General features: G+C 44.2%; 1 protein-coding gene across 1 annotated transcript; it reads left to right on the forward strand.

Moving 5' to 3' along the window:
- The first annotated feature begins 33 nt into the window (after positions 1–33).
- LRRC8A (leucine rich repeat containing 8 VRAC subunit A) lies at positions 34–17,547 on the forward strand. Its single transcript, XM_057374597.1, has 4 exons — positions 34–118; positions 1,457–1,582; positions 9,687–11,850; positions 14,677–17,547. Exons 3-4 carry the CDS (start codon positions 9,694–9,696, stop codon positions 14,950–14,952), a joined length of 2,433 nt encoding a protein of 810 aa, XP_057230580.1. The 5' UTR covers positions 34–118; positions 1,457–1,582; positions 9,687–9,693; the 3' UTR covers positions 14,953–17,547.
- Positions 17,548–21,902: the final 4,355 nt, after the last annotated feature.

Below are 21,902 nucleotides of genomic sequence, written 5' to 3' on the forward strand. Positions count from 1 at the left end.
GATCCGGGGCGGGGCCGCTGCGGACAGGGCGGACAAAAGGCGTTGGAGCGGCGTGAGGGAGGGTGGGGGCYGCGGGCAGGTGGGTGCGGCGGGCTCCCCTCACGGCCGCGGCGGGCAGGTGGGTGTGCCGCGCGTCCCTCTTGGTGCGGGCGGGCTGTGGGGATGTGTCCCCCGGTGGGGTGATGTCCCGGCGGGGATGGGGTGGGACGCCGAGTCGGGGGGGGGGGGGAGGGCGACTGAAGGGGTTCGGGGGCGGCAGGCGGGGAGGATTTGCTGAGTAATTGGGCAGCGATTCGATTCCTCCGTGTGCCGCCGTCCCTGCCCTTACACCGCCCGGGCAGGGGGGGGTCCCCGGCCCGTCTGTGGGGCGAGGAAGGGCCGGGGTGTGCGCGGTGTTCCCCCGGCGAGGGGAGGACGCCGCTGTTCGTTACCTGCGGACGGAAGCGCGGTGGGGTTTATTTATATCTGCMAGAGGATGTTTTTGTGTCCAGAAAGCCACGGTGGAGTGGCGGGGCTGGTGCCGAGGTGTGCTGGATTGGGGCTGGTGCCCATTGCCTGGAGCGGGGAGAAGGTCAGAGAGTCCTCTCCTCCTAGTGCTGCCTTTGCGGCACTGTGGTACAGCTAAAATGCAATAGCTTTGGTTTGCAGGGTGTTGCTTCAGAATCTGTCAGCCCGAATGATAAGTTCGGGATCAAGATGAATGTACCCTCGGATATCTCCACCATTATGGGRTTGGACTTTCWCCTAATGATGTCTGTTCTTTTTCAYTTCTCCCTGTTGTTGAYACAATGSTCTYGGATGTTCCGCAGTCCTCTCCTACATGGCTGGGAGGCTGGATGCTTCAGAGATCCCTCCAAGGATCTGCTCCCTTGCCTCTTTTCCCATGCCCCGTGCTGACATGCAGGAAGCAAGGGAAAAAAAAAACCCAACCCTGTTGTAATTTTTGTTGATGGTGCTAAACTGCTGCCCCTTCAGCGAGATACATGTTGTGAGAGAAGGGGACAGTTGCATGAATCTGGAGCCGTTAGGAGTGTGAGCTACGCTTTCTGATACWCCTGATGGTAACTTTTAAAGTGAAATAAGCTGTTAAGACTAGAAAATAAGCAGTAAAGTCATCCCTTTCCGCATCTGACAATGATTTGTTATTCTGTCTCTACCTGTTTAAACTTAGGATATTAGTATTCAGCATGTCTTTTGGCTGGGTATGCAACTCCTGCTTTTTGGTAACTTCTGTTAGAATAACAGATGCTGGAAATTCCTTCCTGCTAAGAGTTTTACTTGGCTTCCAGTATTCTTGCCATCTTTCTAGGTATCAGCATGTCTCTTGTTGATGTTAGAGGGTTCCCAGTGACCCTCTGAGTTGTTTCTTGCTTCTGAGATATTGTTTACTGAGCTTTTACGTGCCCCTCTGTGAACTTGATTCTCTCTATTTTGCTGATAATCTGTTTCATTTCAGGGAAGCTGTTCCCATGGCTTGTGGGGAGTGCACCGTTTCAGCACTCGCTTGGGATCCAGCACGTAGGAATATCAGCCACTTCCATCACAGAGAACTGACGTGCAGATAGCAGAACCCTGCTGCAAGGTGAGGGCTCTGGGCCAGCTCTGAGTGGTCAAGCAAAAAAAAACCCAAAAAAACCCACCAAAATAACCCCCAGGGTCCTACTTAAACATAAATGCRAAACACAGGGTGTGGATGAGATAACTGATATGGAGAGAAGGTGGTTTGTCAAAGGGTGGTGTGGGGAGAGTGGTGRTATTTAATTGTGGTGGTATTAATTAAATTCGGTGAGTCCTTAGCTTGGAGATGAAAAAATAACTGAGCCTTGTCCAAGGTAGGATATAACTGAATGTAGTCACCCATAAAACCAACTCCTGACCAYGTAAACCCTGACTTCTCACTTACTTAACAGTAAATAATCAGAGGCTGTCTGCTAAATGTTTTGGTGACTGCTGCCTAAAAGGAATGCAGCTGAGAAATAGGAAGAGCTGTTGGGTTTGGTGGGTGCCCTTCCATTTCCCGTGGGGTCATGTTTGTCCTGCTGSATAGGCATCTCCGGGCCACTTTTCCCAGTGCACTCACCAGTCACCCGCGTGGGTGTCAGTTAGGCAATGAYAGAAACTAGTTGCAGGAATCTCTCAGCTTTCTTGGTTCTGCACTGGGATAGTGATTAAAGGGATTACAGAATCCTGTGCCCATCTTCAGGATGGGAAATTCTTTCCAGTTTGGCCACGTTCTGAGTAGAGATGTGCAGTGTGTTGGTTCCAGAATAGAAGAACCCCTAAGGCTTGTCTGGTGTTCTGGCAGTTCACTGACTTTATTTTTTTTTAAGTACTAAATCTCTCATGGTATTTGAAAACCCTTTTAATTCATGTAGGTCAAATACAACACGCATAAATATTTCCTTAAAGCATGCCAGAAGCCATGTGTTAAAAGCTAATGTTGCCATGCTTGAGATGTGAGTGACTGAAGCCTTCTAGTGATGACTTTCAGAAGCTGGGTACATTGTAGTAACTGCTGCAGGCAGTCTGAGAGATGGTCTGTGGTTTGGGTCACAGAGCATGTCTTCTTTTTATTTATTTAAAAATTTTTAAATAAGCAGTGGAGATCACATGGATCACTTTATTGCTTCGTGATTAGAGAAAGCTTTTTGGAAGCCTTCATGTAATTCTCCTACATCCTAGAGAAGCTAAAGGATTTTATTTAGTGGGGTACTTCAGAAGTGAGTTTCACTCCCTTTTTGTGTTGAATTGAGCTTAGCTGGTAACTCAGAAAAGAGGTGCAATGTTTGGTAAGCAGTGGTGCTGCAGAYGGGTTTTCTAGGATTTTTGTGTGTGGCTCATTAAARTGAGAGGAGGTGTGCACAGCTAKTGTTTTGGTAATAGTTAAAATTCARACTCTTCAGCTGCRCYGTGGTGAGTCTCCTTTATGCTTTTTTACACGTGTTTTCAAACCCAGCCTCAGGTTAGGATATGCACATTAATACTGAACAGGCATTCAGCAGTCTACRTGCTTTGAAGAGTGTACCTTGAATGCATCCAAGCAGCTTTTTCCATAAACTGCTGATGTGGTGCATGTGTCTTGTATTGCAACTGGAAATCCAGTTCCTATAGCTGGATTATATCTGCCCCTCCTGCTGCTGTTAAACCAGGACTTTTGAAACTAAAAGCTATTCAGTCCTGACCCCCCTGCTGAACTAACAGTGCTGCCTTCACCTTGTGTACCAAACATTGTTAACATCTGCGATAAAATTACCTTGGCAATTCACAAAGCTCCTCTGGTGACAAATTCTCAGCTGCTTCTGTAGCTTTAGCCTACTTTTGAGTACAGTGTGCTGGACTAGTTAACAGGTTCTCCTTCAGAGTTGCAGTTTTAYCTGGCCTTGATGAAGGGTGAGGTGGTCTGTTCTTTATTAATTAATATAGCCAGGAAATGTTCTGAGCTGGAAGTCACAGTCACGGTTTTGGAGCTGGTGGTCCTGAGTGCAAGGCCTGTGGGGTATGTGGAATATAGGAAGAGATGCTGCTCTTTGCTCAGGCTGAGGCAAAACATTACTATGCTGATGGTTGATGTCTTAATTGTCTTGCATTGCTCTTGTCTATGTCATCTTTCATCCCATCTGGCTCATCTCTTGGAGCTTGAAAACAGCTGTGGCAACACAAATGGATTTGTGCATGTTGTGACAGTCTGTCAACAATGAATTAAGTTATCCTTGCTTAAAAGCTTTTACTCACTTTGAATTTAGTGTTGATTTCTTATCTATTGTTAGTTATGTCAAAGCTCTGCTCTGTCCACCCTTCCTGCTGAGAGCTGAGAACAGCTGGTTCCTCCAGCTCTCAGTGCTGGAGTTAAGTGCTGAAGAGCCCTCTCCTGCATCTGGTGAGGTGCTTGGAGCTGTTCTGTTTTTCTTGAGTAGTTACTAACAGAATTAATTCAATCATTTGTATTAGGCAGCACAAAGGAGTGCTTCATTGTGTCTTGTTGGAAGAAGCCAGTTGTACTTTTCCAAGACAGCTCCAATGCCCTGTCCTTGAAGCATCTTTGTTATGGCAAAGAGAAAATTAATTTTGGATAGGAAGCCTGTGGCCATGTACATTCATAATTTATAAGCTGACACAGCCATTTTGCTCTGGTTTACATCAGTGTTGCAAGTCATCTGATGGCACTTAAATTTATAACAACAGCACACTGTCCCTACCCAAGTGTCAGTGATGCTGGTAGATSCAGACTGTACTCAGTCCTGTGCAGCTGGGGCAAAACACTATCAGGAGGAAGAAAATGTGGCAGGCCAAGCCAAGTCCAGCACGGGTTGTTCTTGAGGTACAGGTGTTCTTCCCTGTGCTTGTCAGGACACGCGTGGCTGTGTGATGATAAACAGGASCTGTTGCATTATACTGTTAAGAATGTCAGTCTTGCATCTGACATGAAGAGTCAACTAATGGGTGGCTGTAAAGGTGATAAAATACCCTACAATACCCATATTGTAGGTGGATTATCCTCTTCAATGAACTGCAGGAAAGGCAATGTGATGCAGTGGGTTCACTTCATCCTGCTGTGTCTTGTGGCTTGGGTGGGGCTGAACATTGTGAAAAGTGCCTTACCCTGCTGTCAGTGTTGGGTTCACTGCCTGTTCCACTGAGAGAGGAGTGTAAGTTTGGGCAGCTGCTGTTCCATCTCTCTGCTTGTGTAAATCATAAATGRCCCTTYTAACTTGACAGAGYCATAGAATGGTTTKGGTTGGAAAGGACTTTAAAGATCACCAAGTGATCATGTTCACTTCTCTGTCTCAGAAGACGTTTTGTCCCACAGGAGGGATTTATCTTTTTAATGCAGAAGGGGCCTGATACAGGGATAATGGTTATTTAGGGCTTTGACATCTGGCTTCACTGCTGTTTTGTTCTAAACAGCAAAGGACAAAACAACTTGAGTTGTTCCATCTCATGTCTTGGGCTTTTCCAGTTGATCACATGGCTGTCCTTGAGCTTGGAAGGTTTTCTCAGGGGGTGCTTGAAAGCAGCTCTGTTTTCAGCCTCTTTTTTTTTTTTTTTCCCCTCTTAATTCTGGACCTAATAAACATGGGGGAGGAGACACATAAATTCCCAGTCCCATTTCTGCCCAGTAAGCTCTTGCATTTCCTGATTTTTGAACAAAGAGCTCTGTGTCATACCCTTCTTTAGGATTTCAGGTGGCAGCATGCTGGGTAGGGAAACTGCTCTGTTGAAAACCTACTGTAACGTGTTGTAGCTCGTCAATAAACAGGGCTGTAGTCTTGAAAGCATCAAGATTTTTATATCGTTTATCCACCTCTGATGCTGTCAGCACCTGAGCAACTCCCTCTTTCTCTGGGCTTCTGAGAGGTAAGAAATTCTGTCAGCAGGATTTGACTTGTGCTTTGCAGTCCACAATCTCAGAACAAAATCAACAGGGAATTAAGAATGTATGTAGTGGGAAACTACAGAATTGCAACAGAAAATCCATCCATGTCTACTTAGAACTGTTTTGTGAGACAGCCTCACATGAAAGCTGTGTGCTGCTAAAGGTGAAGATTTTCTTCAAATCAGGGAGTTTGTGCATTCTGGTGCATGTCCTGGGGTTGTACACGTAGTGCTATTCAGCCAGTAGCTTTGTTAGTAACAGAATGGCCARCAGAGAGGAGGAAAGAGGAGGCTGGATAAAGTATTCAGCAATGATGAGTCAAGCTGACAAACTGGCCAGTGAAACAGAACAGTGATGTTGTTTCTGTTCACTCTGTCCCAAGCTGGATGTGCTGGCCAGCAGCTGGGGGCAGGTTTTTGGAGCACTGTTCAGCCAGGTGTCTGTTGCCAATTGGTCAGTCTTCTGTTTTTAGATTAAATGTCTTGGGTACAGGAATTGTTCAAATCAGAGAATAGTTACTGTTATTACCTGTGGTTTGTGGGAAGCATTCATGCTCTCAGCTCTGTCAGGTACTTGCTGCTTTTATTATGTCTGTCAGCCAGATGCGTTTAATCTTGTTTCTGACTGGTTTTGCTGTGTAGGTGTGGTTTGCTCAGAATGTCCCTGTTACTCCAACATGAGTGATTATCTTACTCCTCCAGGTGTGTCTGGTAAAACATAGGATTAGTACTTGGTGATGCTTATGGTTGGCTGAAGGCTGGGTAGGTTTGGCAGGCTGGTTATGTAAGTGTGGAAYGGCTGTTCTTTCTCTTGGATCACCGTGTTCAGTGTTTGTGGGGAGGCTGTAGGTTTGTGCCCAGCAGGCTGAGGCAGGGATGGTCCCTGGTGGGATACCAACCTGGATCCAGGTGAATTTGCAGGCTCTGAAGAGATATGTAGTGGCCCAACATGGAATGTGTAAATATTTCAGGAGCATATTTATCTAGGCTGGATTGATCCTGCTGTATGAATGATAATGAGGTTTAAGCATAGAGATYTTTTACTGAACAATCTCAGATGTTGCTGGTATAAACTGTCCTGGGGTGATTCTAAATTGGATGTAGAAAAGCTCAAAGTAGTGTTGCTTGATGTAGCTGAAACCCTCCAACGTAAAGTAATTTCTGAGGGAGCCGGGGATGAGGGACTTAGAGACTGTGTGGTAGCAAGGAAAGCTCCCTGAAATGCAAAACTTGAAGCATGTTTGAGACCAATACTTGTAAGTTTTCCTCCCCTCCCTTCCCCCTCAAGCCTGTCATTTTAATTATACCCTGGGAAAACTAAGTTTCTTARGTGTCTGATAAGATGACAGGAGTTTAGACAGAGATGTTTTGACTTTYCAGCTTATGCAAGTTTAGTGAAGTCAGCTTGTCCTTAAACTAGAGCACTCTTTCAAAATGTTGATATTGATGCTTTCCATGTGTCCAAGGTAACTATAGTGCAAATAAATTGCCTGTTCCCGAGCTCCAGATGGAAGGTTCTGCAATTTGAAATGTATATGAAGAAGTTTGGATCCTTCTCTACCAACACTGCTTTGACATTGAACTTCCTTTTCCATAGCTGTTCCTGTCCATAAATTCAGTTACTCAGTTCAGGTGTTCTGTGTGCTCAGCCCTTGGTGAAGCTGCATGATAGAAGTGACTTGGCAAATAAGGCTTCTTCACAGTGAATACATTGRTACTGATAAAGCCTCCTGCAGTCTAAACTGCTAAAAAGCTCAGAAACTTGAAATCTGCTGTCCCTGGGGAGCTTGGTCTGCTCTTGTTCTCAAGCTCTCTTTGTGCAAGGATTGTTCCTTGTTCTATGCCAGATTAATACCCTCCATGTAAATTCCTCTGTTCTACTGCCCTTGTTGKGAGAGTCAGTGTTCCAGCTACCTGCGTGTTTTCTTATAGAGTGGTTGAAATCCCAGTCCTTGTGGGAAGAATCCTTCTGTGCATGGGAGAGTCAAGTGATAGAGATTCTTCAGGGAATTTGACTTTTGGTCTGCTGTTGTCATCAACCCTGGCACTAAAACAACTCTAATCCAGAATGGAGCATGTTGCAAGAGAATTGTGTTCTCAAATGATTACAAGATGGAGTTCACAAAATAAGGATAACATTTCATGACAAGATAGATCTTCTSATGTAGAATCGTCAGGAATTAGAATTGGACCATGTGCCTGTGGATTCTGAGTGAGGAGGGATGTGACTTTCCCATCTACTTTCTTAGGTTTTTGCTGGATACCTTTCCCTTTTACTGCTGATGCTGGGAATAAGGTTAGGTAAGACATAGCAAATTCCAGCTTCTACAAAGGTGGCCCCTAGGTTTATCATTCCTCTTTGGGATTTGAACGAGGTCTCCACTGCTGCCTGGAGTGGGAACTTGCTGTGAATGTCTTTTCTTCCTCCAGTGCCTCCGTCATTGTTCCTGGAAGGCAGATTTCCTGCTCCACCCTGCWGAGGTTTTAGTTGCTGACACTGAACTGGAGCAGATTCTCATGGGGATGCTCATGAATGTTTTTTAGCTATCTTCTAAGTGCACAGTGTAAAGGGGGATTTCCTACCCCATGTAACTGGTAAGCAGAATCAGGGAGCCAGCTGTGCTAATTTCTTTTTGGTTTCCTTCCTACATATCCTGAGATACAAATCAGAGTCAGTACAAGGTTCATTCCTTGTGAGACAAAACTAGGCATTTTCTGTCTTGGGCAAAACTAGTAAACCCAGCACTACAACTCAAGTCTGCAAATGCCATGAGACCCCAGTTTCTCAAAAGAGATTGTCTCCATTTCATAAGCCTAATATGAAACGCCTGACATTTTCTACAACTTTCCCTACCACAAGGGATGAAGGAGTAAGCAGGAAGAATCTTTGAGAAGAAGTGGTATCTAGGTAAGAGGAAAGAGATAAATATATATGTGGTTTTTTCCCCTTGATATGGAGTAGAAGGAGTAAGTTCTTTCATAAACAGGTGTTTAACTGCTGGATTCATTTCAGGTGTTCTGATGTGTAGGGGCTGTAGAGAAAACTTCTGTACCCTACTGGAATTATTATTTCTGTAGTATGCACATGCAGCTCTTCTCAAGCTATCTGGCACATGGGCTTTCAGCCCCCCAGGACTTGTTTGACTATCTGTAAAAATGAAATCTTAAGGCTTGGGGGTTTTTGTTTTCTCCTTTATACTTGAATTGTGTGCGTTTCAAAGTGGCTAAAAGGTTAGTGCTTGTCGTGCTCCTGAACTCTTCTAGAAGAATGCTGGGGTATTACTGCTTTTTCACCACCATTAGAATGAATTACAGTTACTTCATGTTCTTCTGTGTTACCTATCAAATAGAGGAATTTTATTTTGTGAGCTTCATTATCCATGATCAGTCAGCCTTTGGGGCTTTCTATGGCTTGATGAAGAGCATGCTAGAAGTTTCCCCTGAAGTCTGAAGGCCTGTGCTTCCCAGAACCTTTTGGTTTCCTTTGTGACACTTAAATCCCAGCTGAGATGAACTCTAAGTGGGAGTGGTTGGTCAGAGAAGCAAATTCTTCGAAGTATGCTTTCCCCTTCCTCTGTTTCTGAAGTAAATAAGGCAAAAAAACCCAGCTGCTACAGCATTTCAGTACTGAATTTATCAGAAGGCAAGTAGCTAATCCTTCCTTGGAGAATTAACACAAAGGAAGGAAGCCAAAACTACTTACTTGGAAAAGTCATAATATTGAGCAATGTTTGTTCTCTTTTCCAGCTTGCTTTATGAATGTCATAATGAATTGCATCAATGAAGAAGTTACGGGAAATATAATTGTATTGTATGTAGATCTTTCTCCTTGCCCCCTTTATGAGAGCCAGCAATATGCAGAATTTTTATGTAGAAGCAGTAACAAACCAATGATAAATATGCTCTGTGCGTAGATTTTATCACTTCTAACTGTGCTGGAAAAGTCATTCATCCCTGRAATAAAATCCCTAGATAAAACAGTAAATTTCCAAATACTAGTAGTCTGGGCAAGGGAGTTAAGTCTGCTCTRTAAGCTTTCTTTAAATGTTTCTTGTCTCACAGACTGCTTTTTGAGCAAAACCTCCCATTTTGAGGTTTTGTGACAATTCATCCGTCAGGGAAGGCTGAACAAACTTCACCGCCTGAGCCGTAGCAAATGTCTCACAGGCAGCCTCATTCATTTGTCTCTCAGTTACTTGAAGTTGCCTCTCAGCTAATTCCAGTTGTGCTATGCCAGCACTTAACATGTGTTTTCTCATGCCCTCTTGAAGAGCGGAACAAAACCCTTTAAGCTGTTTCTGGTTTGTTTCCAGGTGAATCATGATTCCAGTCACCGAGCTGCGCTACTTTGCTGATACTCAGCCAGCCTATCGCATCCTGAAGCCGTGGTGGGACGTCTTCACGGACTACATTTCCATAGTGATGCTGATGATCGCTGTGTTTGGAGGGACGCTTCAGGTCACCCAGGACAAAATGATTTGTTTGCCCTGTAAATGGGTTACCAAAGACTCCTGCAATGACACTGTCAGGGGATGGACAGCAGCAGCCCCGGAGCGTACCTATTACAACACTAGTCTTGTTCCCTCTGCTGATTCAGGGCCTACAGGGATCAGATATGATCTGGACCGGCACCAGTACAACTATGTGGATGCGGTGTGTTATGAGAACCGTCTTCACTGGTTTGCCAAGTATTTCCCTTACCTAGTGCTGCTACATACCCTCATCTTTCTGGCTTGTAGCAACTTCTGGTTCAAGTTCCCAAGGACCAGCTCCAAGCTGGAGCATTTTGTGTCTATTTTGCTTAAGTGTTTTGACTCTCCATGGACAACGAGAGCATTGTCTGAGACAGTGGTGGAAGAGAGTGATACCAAACCAGCATTTGGGAAAATGAATGGCTCCATGGACAAGAAATCCTCCACGGTCAGTGAGGATGTGGAAGCCACTGTTCCCATGCTGCAGAGAACAAAGTCTCGAATTGAGCAAGGGATTGTGGACCGGTCTGAGACCGGTGTCTTGGACAAAAAGGAGGGTGAGCAGGCCAAAGCACTTTTTGAGAAAGTGAAAAAGTTCCGTACTCATGTGGAAGAGGGAGATATAGTTTATCGCCTGTACATGAGACAGACCATAATCAAAGTAATCAAGTTCATTCTGATAATTTGCTATACTGTGTACTATGTCAACAACATAACATTTGATGTGGATTGTAAAGTGGACATTGAGAGCTTGACTGGCTACAGGATGTACCGCTGTGCTCATCCTTTRGCCACTCTCTTCAAAATCTTGGCTTCTTTCTACATCAGTCTGGTGATTTTCTATGGTTTGATCTGCATGTACACACTGTGGTGGATGTTGAGACGGTCGCTCAAGAAATACTCCTTTGAGTCTATCCGTGAAGAGAGCAGTTACAGTGACATTCCTGACGTGAAAAATGACTTTGCTTTTATGCTCCATCTGATTGATCAGTATGACCCCCTTTACTCCAAGCGCTTTGCTGTCTTTCTGTCAGAGGTGAGTGAGAACAAATTGAGGCAGCTGAACCTCAACAATGAGTGGACTTTGGAGAARCTACGCCAGAGAATCACCAAAAACTCTCAGGATAAGCTGGAATTGCATCTTTTCATGTTGAGTGGCATTCCTGACACAGTCTTTGACCTCATTGAATTGGAGGTCCTGAAGCTGGAGCTTATCCCTGATGTCACRATTCCCCCCAGCATTGCTCAGCTCACCAGCCTTAAGGAACTRTGGCTCTACCACACAGCTGCCAAAATTGAGGCCCCAGCCCTTGCCTTCTTGAGGGAGAATTTGAAATCTCTCCACATCAAGTTCACAGACATTAAGGAGATTCCTCTTTGGATTTATAGCCTGAAGACACTAGAGGAGCTTCACCTGACAGGGAACTTGAGTGCTGAAAACAATCGGTACATTGTGATAGATGGATTGAGGGAGTTGAAGAGGCTGAAGGTGTTGAGGATGAAGAGTAACCTCACCAAGCTGCCACAGGTGGTGACAGATGTTGGTGTGCATCTTCAGAAGCTTTCCATCAACAATGAGGGCACCAAGCTCATTGTCCTCAAYAGCCTTAAGAAGATGGTCAACCTGACAGAGCTTGAGCTGATCCGGTGTGACTTGGAGCGCATTCCTCACTCTATTTTTAGCCTCCACAATCTGCAGGAAATAGACCTGAAGGACAATAACCTAAAGACCATTGAGGAAATCATCAGCTTCCAGCACTTACATCGTCTCACTTGCCTTAAATTGTGGTACAACCACATTGCCTACATCCCCATGCAGATAGGCAACCTGACCAACTTAGAACGCCTTTACCTGAATCGTAACAAGATAGAAAAGATCCCCACCCAGCTCTTCTATTGCCGAAAACTTCGGTACTTGGATCTCAGCCACAACAACTTAACTTTCATACCACCAGATGTTGGGCTTCTTCAAAACCTGCAGAATCTGGCTGTGACAGCCAACAGGGTAAGTGAGCAAGGAGCTGAGTTGCTGTGYGAGGAAATAGCTCTGGCAGTTCTGTTATCTGTGTGATTAACATGCTACAATGGTCTATGGTTACGACTGGCACTGCTTTTTTATCTCTCTGAGGGGTTTATCTAAGGCAAAACATTGCAGATACCTCTGGGGCAAGCCTGTCTTCCAAGAGCCCTTGTTTGGTAGCATTTCCTCTCTTAACAGTGAGATTGCTTCCAAGTGGGAGACTGCTCCCTTCCAGTGGGAGTCTGTTTAGAAATCTGCAAGTCAGTTGTTTCTCTGCAGTTGGAACCATGTAGTCTCTAGATTGACAYCAATTTTGTGCTTAAAATGGAGAGATGAGGAGCTGTAGTCTTAATCTAAAACTATGTGCTTAAATGTGTGCTTCAGACATACACATACACTATGGGAGCAGCTATGTAGGGAATACATGTGCATGGCTTACAGCTTTCCTTGGAGTACTTTGCATTTGCAGGGAATACTCCATAGTTTGGTCTCATAAACACATGCCTTTTGTTTCAGTCTGAGTGCAGGGCAGGCTACAGAGGATGACCAAGTGTGCCCTGCTGCCTGATTGCCATAAGGCATTTCTTGGCTTGTGTTGGAGGGTGTTTATTTGCTTAAAGCAAACTATACCCACATACAGTTTTTTGTTCCTTTGGAACTAAGGAGACTTCATTTGCCATGTCTGACAAARTTGAAGCTTTCATTCATCCCATCTGCAAATTCCTGGGAGACTCTCTTTTTTCCCCTTGAGTTTATTATCACATAAAATTGAAGAGCCTCTAACATAACTACAAATTGCAGACAGATATAATTAGTTGCTTCTGGTTTCCTCTGGGAYGAAGCAGAATTGTCCTGGAGCAGTGCTAGTTTTCACTGTCACACTTCAAGGTCCTTCCTGCTGTTGGCAAGATCTGTTTCTGACTGAACACTGCCAGATTGCTTGTGAGAGATGCACAGCAGCTTGAGGATGGTTTGGCTTTTCACAGAAGTGCTCTCAAATCAAGTATTTAATTGCTAATACATTTCAGTACTAGACAGGGTTCCTAAAACTCCAGCCACATTTTGAGGTTAGTGTCTGAAAGCTTGTTGTGCCTGTGCAGAGTAGGGGCAGCAATTCCAGCTGAACAGCTGCTCACTGGGGTTTCCTGGCACTGGATGGCTGTGCATCTGTTTGTGTGGGTGGCTGAAGCTCTGGTAAACTTTGTGGTGTGCTCAGAAAGCAGATCATTYTGTACTGTTTGCCTTCTGGCAGCCTTCCTAGCACAGCTTCCCAAGGGTTAATCTGCAGTGTATCCTCTGCAGTTTTGGGGTGGAGCATTTAATGGATGAGAAGAGTTAGAGGCAGCTCCATTTTCTGCAGTGCAGTGTGGCACCACCCATTTCTTTCTGGGAAAAAAAAACATGCAACAGAAAGGCTGGAGCAGCCTTTGTCCAGTGTGTTTGGAAACAAAAGGTGGTGAGGACCCAATGGAACATCCAACCTGTTTGTGTCCTCTGCAGCCACCTGGGCAAGCCAGCATTACACTGGGGCTCTGGCAGCCTCGTTACTCCCAGTAAGTGGAGACAGCAAGAAACACAGGGACTGGCAGACTGGCACTTCCCAAAGCCAGGAATTATCTCAAATGTCCTCTCTGAGCTCAGCAGTCTTACTAAATAGAGACTTCTGGAGTTGGCTGGCACTACTGTCCCRTTCTGGAAAGCAGGCTGTTATAACACATTGCTTCCTTCCTAAACCAATACTTGTTCCTCAAATAACTCTATTATTTTCAAGAGTCTSTGATCATTTGATTGCATGTTGCTGTTTGCAAAACACTCCAGTACCAGTAACAATGACTGCATTGAATTGTCTCTAATTGGTCTGGTTTCATCTTGGCTTTTCCTTAGACTYGTCCTCGTTCGGAATGGATTCCAGGCTAATTTAGCCACAAATGATATCATATATAATTTGAGTTTTAGAAAGGTCATGTTTGTATTTAAAGACAAATGATAGCCTCCAAGCTGAGACTTTGTATTAAGTSGAGAATCCTGAATTGCTGCATTTAGTTCCTAGCCTAGTGTTTGCTAAACTTTAGCAATAGAAAGAAATTCTTTGGGAGGACTGAGCTGTTAAAAGGATTTGCTAGAAATAAGCCATATTAAATTTGTGATTTATGGTTACCTGAAGGTGATGTTGGGAAAGATTAAGAGCTGATGGCTTTGTTGTTGTTGCATTTTGGCACTGTAAAAAAACGCTGTGACTTTGAGCCTAGAAAGCCTTTGCAATATTTCACAGCCCTACAGAAATGATGGAAGAAGAATTCCAGTTCTCAGGGCCTGGAGGTTGTACCCACTTAGTCTCGGCTTTTCTTACAGCCAAAGTAAAAGTYCTGACTAAGTCCAATTTTTGTTCATTATAATATCAAGTGTACAGTGGCTGCTTAAAGCAAAGGAGCTATGGTCCATTGACAGAATAAAGGATTTGGGAAAGAAAGAAGCCAATATGGATGGAAACGTGTGACAGTATATGCCAGCTGTGAGCAGGTTTCTGGTCCTCTAATCCTGACTTTGGAGACAATACCTGCTTTAGTCACCATCATTGATGGTCTCTTGTAACTAGTGCAGTGTCTGAAAGAGGAATCCATACAATCATGGTGCTGGAAGCACCCAAAGCAGGAAGCTGAGCAAGCAGGAACTCACTCAAGGGAGAMRTGAATGACTRAAAACAGTGACTCTGTAAACCTTGGAGCATSATGTTGGCTTGTTGATCACTTATGAGCGTGTGTCTGTGTTTGCTGGTAACTTTGCCTGTGATTGATTTCTTTTTTTTTTCAGATTGAGAGTCTCCCACCAGAGTTGTTCCAGTGCAGGAAGCTGAGAACCTTGAACCTGGGAAACAACGTGCTGCAGTCACTGCCCTCCCGTGTGGGAGAGCTGACGAATCTGTCGCAGATAGAGCTGCGAGGGAACCGCCTGGAGTGCCTGCCTGTGGAGCTGGGAGAGTGCCCGCTGCTGAAACGCAGTGGGCTGGTGGTGGAGGAGGACCTGTTCAACACTCTGCCCTTGGAGGTCAAAGAGCGCCTGTGGAGGGCAGATAAAGAGCAAGCTTGARCCCCTGAAAAAAGGGAAAAGCCTCTGATCAACTAGAAGGAAGCAAAAGGCCATTCCAGTCCCCTTTCACCCACATGCTCCCCTTTCTCCACTCCGATCACTATCAGACTGGCCAAGGAGTCCTTGACAAACATGACTCTGAATGAGTCAGCTTCTTGCCTCAGATGCAGGATGGGGGAGGCTTGGGATCAGGATGAGGATCAAGACAGATTAATTGGCCTCTGAGCAGGGGAGTTAGAGGTGTTGCTGTTCTTCTGGACAGGAATTGGGGTGAGGTAGATGGTGCTGGTGAGAAGAAATACCTTTGAATTGAGGAGAAAATGAATGTGGGGATTGCTGCATTGCTCCAAATTGGGTTTATATGTGTCAGGGTCTGAGGGAGTCCAGTGTCCTGCAAGCAAAGATCAAGAGAGAAGGAAACCTCTTGGAGGAAGCATCTTGAACCTCCATCTCTCTGTGACACCGGGTACTGCTCCCCTCTGTCCCAGATTCATGAGACCCCAGATCAGGGTGGGACAGGACACAGACAGCTGATTTTATCTAGATGCTGGTATTAGGATTTGGGAGATAAACATCTCGCAGCTACTTGAAGGCAGAATTCTGTTTTTGTTTCTGATTTTCTTTCCCCTTTGCACACTCCCCACCTTCTCCTCTGCTCCTGGAGAAGGAACCAAACTATCTGCTCCTTTAAGATTGCACTCCTGTAACGGTTTCAAGTCACTTGTGAGAGTGAGTACATCACAGCATTCTTCTCCAGCCGATGTCCTGGAGACGCTGACACAATTCCTGAGCTTTAGCCTGTTCTGAAAATGGATGGTTATAGGGCAARTGGGAGATCTGGATAAAAAGCAGTTGGGCTGCCCGATCTACTCYCTCAGAAGCCTCGAATTGCTTCATGATCTGGCTTTTAGTTCCTGGCTACTTTTTAATTGCTGGTATTTTTTTGCATATCAAGTAGGAACATAAAACTGGCCAGTGTGTCGGGGGCTCTCATGAGGTGGGAGAGGAAATTCGGTTTCCTCTGCAACTCTTGTCCCCCATCCTACCTTCACTCACCATTAAGTTGTTAATTTAAGTTGTTCGATGCTTTGCCAGTGTTTTTCATGGATGCAGTCTTGAGAGCTGCTTGATTGTTCTCTTCTGTTGTTCCCCTCACTTTAACAGCTGTCAGTTCCTGTTACACCTCTTGACCTAAATAAGAGGATAATGCTTATTGAACCTGGTGCTGGAAAAGAAACCTGTCCTCCTGTTTCTTCCCCTTTTCATTCCCCTGGTGTTAAGGAGCAGAATGAGAATCCTCTGTGGACTGTGCTCTTCTGGCTTCCTGGAACAGAGCAGTCTTTATTGAAACAAGTCTGACCTGTTTGGTGGTATTTGACAAAAACCCCTCAACCTTCTGGGCTGGCAGAAGTAGATAATGTGTAACTGTTACTGATAATCATGTCCTTAAGGTGGGGTGGTTAAGGTGCCTCCAAGACATTGAGGTCTGCGCTTTTCCATCAGAAGCAAGAGGAGGCGCCTGGACACACAGGTCCTGGCTGTAACATTCTGCATCAGACCAACAGGTTGGCTCCAAGGTGCAGTGCTGCAAGCTGGGGCATGAGAAGTCTGGAGGCTTTCCATGTGTACAAAGGGGGAAGCGACATCCAGCTTCAGAGTGGTTCCTGACAAGCTGCCAGCGCGTGCCCTGGCTTAGCGGATTGTGGTGATCCCGTGGATGTTGGGGCAATAAGGCACACTGTGGCTTTCTTCATCAGATGTAAGATATGAAATATATATATATACTAAATATGCTGAAACCATGAACAATGTTAACTGGACTCTGGATTTATTGATGTTCAGATGCTTAAATAAAGCTACGTTAAAATCAGGAGATCTGTTTATAAAACTGCTTTTAAGAAAAACATAAATCCTAATTGTAAATCTTAGTCCATTCATTATGAAAAGTCTAAACAGTTCAGGGGATAATAGAATTACATCTCCATCTGGGAAGCAAGGTACTGTAACAGCTTTTCTGGCTTCTAATAGGGTTAGTGTCTTGAAATTGTGTTAGAGTTGGGGCCACAGTGAAAGGATGGGGAAGGACTGATGCTGATTGGATTGTATTTGCACGAGCATTTTGGATCACAGAAAGGACAGAAATAGCTAGGCGGGCTTTGCTTCTTGAGTAAAGCAGGAATGGCTTAAGGCTTAGGTACAGAAATGCTGGTCTCCACTCAGTTCCCCTGTGGTGGGTGTGGGGGCTGTTTCGATGGTGAAGGAAGCTTTTTTTCCTTGCTTTGTCCTAAAAGATAGCCATTATTGGAGAGTAATGGCCACTGAAGGAAGATTTGAACTCTGCTATTCAAGGCCATTGGGTGACTGTTTTATTACACATGTATTTTAGACTAGGTAGGGCTGAAAGGGCAAAGCACCTCCCAGGAGTTTCACCTGGCTCACAGGAGCAGTGAGATTTCTCCTGGATGTCCACAGTRGTGATGAGTGCTTTGACTCTTGATTCCAGGTGTGGTCTTAGTTACACAAACTAGACTTTGCACAGTTGGGTTAGAGTTTCTATAACCAGCTCCTGAAAGTGCTGCAGTGCTTCTAGAAGCTTGCAAGCCTTCTCAACAGCTCTGTATCCCAACAGAATGGGTTATCAACAGTCTGTTTGCCAGAAAGTCACAGTGCTGTGCTCCTSCTGCTTCCTGAGTAGAGACTGTCCTGGGCCTCAGGTGTGCAAAGCAACTGTAAGACAGGCTGGTATTGATCATGCATGAAAATGCAAGCTTAGTGCTGCTCTTGCAATAGTTTAAGCTTAACTCTTTTGGTTATGGCTGCCAGGACTTGAGAACTTCAAGTGTGGCAARATTGGGATGAATGATCTGATAACATTTTGTTATCAGAAAACAGGTGACACAAACACATTGTCACTCTGAAAGACAGCAATATGTGTTATATACTTCTGATATGTGCTGCTTGGTCTCCTTTTTGATTCCAGAGTATCAGACTTGTATGATGAGATGGAAAAAGCTTTAAAACTTCCAAGAATAGGATCTAGACCACGAGTCCCAAACATGTTTATTACTGAGGACTGCTGCAAAACTCAACCCACAGCASAGCAAATCACCCACTTCCCAAATTGTCTGGATTGCTCAGTCAGTGAGGGATGAYCCTACATCAACAATCCTTCCCCACTTGCAAGTATTCAACCCGTGGATATTCAACAACCCCACCCCCACAGTATTCAACCAGTGGATATTCTGTGTTTTCCTTTAAGTTTGCATCAGACTAAACTWAAGGGTTTATTTTGGGCACTGATCTGTGTGTTCACAAAAAGCATTCAGTTTAAGCAGACAGTCACTGCTCTGCGCAGTGTCTTGTTCTCCTGCCAGGCTTTTCAAAATGGTAGCAAACCAATTATTTATTAGCTGCTGAGCCATACAGCAACTTGAATTAAACCCACCTGTTTCCTTAATAGCACTTCTGAGCTGAACAAGTTCTTGGAGATCACAAGGATGCTCATCTCGTGTTAGGATKGAAGGTTAGTAACATGCACTTTATCTTTCCTGCTAAATACGCCAAAAAGTGATAAGTTGCAATTAATTATTYTAAACCAGGTGAAAAGCAAGGAATACCAAACCTATTAAATGTGTTAAATTGTGCTGTACTCTGACACTATGCACTAGAATATTAGCTGAAGTTGCTCTGTGTTTCATCTTGTTTTCTGATTTTATTATTTGATCCCCAGTTAATTCAGCAGCTGGAAGTAATTTACTCTGTCAGTCTGAATCGTTAAATAGCTGTTACAGGTATCTTTCATGATGTGCTGTTCCTCTGTATTAATTATAACTTTTTAATATCCTACCTCATTTTTAATTTTTTTCTTATTGCCATTAATACACTCCATTTATCTCACTCCATTTTAATTAAAGTTCTTGGTGTTCATTACCATAAATAGTATTAAGTGGCTTTCTGTTGCTGAACCACATGAAGAACTCTTCTTTTTATTTTTTTTCTGCTTTAACAATTAATTCCAGGAATTTTGGGAACAATAACACATCCTTTACAGAGGATGAGTTGTCTGGGAAAACRTTTCAAATTGTATTGATTCCTAGGCTGTGACATTGTTTCCTCTCTGTACTTTTTTTCCTGCTTTAGAATGGAACTTCCATGGTTTGAATTCTTTGGATTTTTAACATTTTTATTTCACCTCCTTCATGGAAGGAGTAATTTTCCCCCCCTCATTAGTATCTGTGCCTTCTCTAGAGATCTGTTAATGTCTCATCTCCCCAGAGGCACTTGCTCCCTGGAGTGTATTTACAGCAGTGCCTGCCTGAAGCCAACTCCTCCCTCCAATTCTTTTTCTTTCAATCATGGAGAGATTTCCCAACTTCTGGTGTGGCTTCTCACTGCCAGACAATATTGTCATACCATGAGCAGTCACCTGCTCTGAAAGTTACCTAAGGTAAGGCTGTGAGGATGCTGACTAGTTAAATTATTGCTTAAACTACATGTTAAAAAAATTTCTTCCATTTTAACTCCACTGTTTGGCCACAATGGRKCATGTACTTTTCCTGAGCRTGTGCCAAAACTGAGTGAGATTTCTGTCCTACCCCGTTCTAAGAGTGCATGAAGCACAACTGGAATGGGRCAGGAGTATTAAAGTTTGGTTCAGACTCTTCTCCCTCCAGCTGTGGTGGGTTAATATTCAGCTACTTTGGGAGTATGAAATCCTCCAGAAAGCTCATCTCTAAAATCCTGTTTCAAAAGTAGATGCACTTGAATTGCTGGACCCCAGTGGCAAAGGTGAACTTCATGTGAGTTCACACAAGGGCTTCATTTAGGATTCCTGGAATTTTCCATCCCTTCCTCCTRTTTCCTTTAAAGGAATTTTACTGGACAATGGAAGAATTTTTCTGGAGGAGACTTAATGAGAAGGGGGCTACTGAGCCTGAGTCATCTGTACAGCTGACAAATGTGTCCATTGCAGTAAATCACTACTCATGGCTTAAACATGGTKCACTCCCATTGTGTAAATGCACAGGCAGGGCTGTGGTTTGGCATCTGGAACCTGCARCTTGGTGTAACATTTCAGAATCATGACATTCACTTTATACATGGGATTGTTAGGGCAGCTGAGCAACAGCACCTTCCCCATGAACACTGAAGGCTGCTTTTGTTTGCTCTGAAAGACTTGTATGACTGGACACTTTACCAGAATAAAAGTTTTAATTTGCATTTTCCTTCTATGTCTACTTTTTTTGGTGTTTCCTGTGTACTTGGCCTTCCATGWTCTTGCTTTTCAGAAGACAGATGTTAATAATTCCAGCTGTTGTGTRGGATTATTGGGTTGTTTTATTTATCACAAGAGTTGCTGTGGATTATGACAATCCTTTATGAATTAAGTGAATGTAGAAAGAAAGAGATGCTGCTCTGTGACAAGCTGGGGCTCTGTCATGGATTTCATCATCACTTTAACAAGTGTCTRAAACAGTTCCTGTTGCTGTATTTAAGGCTGTTGAAGTTTATCTGCTTGGGAACTCTATGGGAGTTCAGTTGGGTTTTCAAACTGTGAACATGGATCTCAGTCCACAGGAAAGCAATAGGGAGTGAAGGCAATGGAGACAACTGTCTGTTGCCATAGGAATTGTCTCCAGACAAATACTGGTAAATTGTTTCAGTGTCTGCATTTCCCATGGATTCCTTAACTAGAAATGCTGGCAGATAGTGTCTTTCCCAATTAAAGAGAATCAGCCTGTGACTTGAAAAGAAAATTGGAATTTCTGTGCAGCTCTTGAGTTTCTTTTGTGTGTTGCCTTCCCTCACTTCCTTTGTCTTGACTGCAATGACATTGGTTTCACTTCAGACAGAAAATGTGAGCAGACTCTATAAACAGGTGAGTGGGATTTTACTGCTCTTTGAGGAGATGAGGAAATCATGCTTCCCTTGCTCCTTGTTTCTCATTAAATATTCTTTGACTTGTTGCTGATCATMTCAAAGACTTCAGGAGAAGTGCAGCTGTCCAGTGGAAATTTTTCCTCCCTGATAACCCTGGCAGCTCAACAGCAGCAGTTTTGGTGAGTGTGTTGAGCTGCTTGAGCTGGCTTGGCTCCAAATGGTTTCAATAAGAACTTTTATTGAGGAGGAAATTGGGATAATTGTGCCAGTCCAAAAGGCATTTGAAACACTTGAGCTGTACCTTTCCTGCAGACATGGGATAGGCTTTGGCAGCTTCCARTGGAGTTTGCCAGAAGTTTTCTTGCTGAGCTGGCAGAAGAAAATGCTAACAGTCTGCAAAAAGAGCTCTAGGAGGGGAAGGAAGAGAAGGAAAAGGGGCCRTTTCCCAGTTTTGTTGAAGTTCTTTTAAATTTTCTATTTAAACCTACTGAGAGAGAAGGATTTACGATGGTGGCATCCTTCTCTTTGATTTTTTKKGGGGCATTRTATGGCSMGAGTGGTTTTCCTCTTGCTGGAAARGTCTTGCTGAGCCTCAAAATAGGGGCAAGGCTGGAGTGGCAAAGATGGTTTTTATCTCCTGGTAGTTGCTGCATTGTTCGCTGTGATCTGCTGTTTTTATTGCTTGAAACATTCCATGGAACAGGAAAACTGTGGTTTGCTGCTGTGGCATGAACCAAAACAGCCTCTGGAGTCATCGTGTGTGGGTAAGGTGGGGAGTGGAGGAGGTGACGTGATAAATTGCTGGAAAAAAACACCGTGTCTGGGAATGAGAAGGACATGACACGACCATGACGGAGAGGGGCTGAGGAGTGGTGTGGGAGTGTTTTCCAGGAGTGTTTTCCAGGATTGCTGCCTCCCAGGGTGGGGTGAGGTGGGTCACACAATCAGCTTGCAGGTAACAGCTACAACAGGGTTTTTTCCCCTACTTTTCGCACATCTTCCTTAAAAACATTTTCGCTGCATCAGTTGGTGTGAGACTAAGAGGAAGAAGGAACTACAGGAATATTTTT

The sequence above is a fragment of the Malurus melanocephalus genome, unplaced genomic scaffold (genome assembly GCF_030028575.1).
Source record: "Malurus melanocephalus ecotype Western Australia unplaced genomic scaffold, MMel_1.1 scaffold_230, whole genome shotgun sequence".
Taxonomy (NCBI): domain Eukaryota; kingdom Metazoa; phylum Chordata; class Aves; order Passeriformes; family Maluridae; genus Malurus; species Malurus melanocephalus.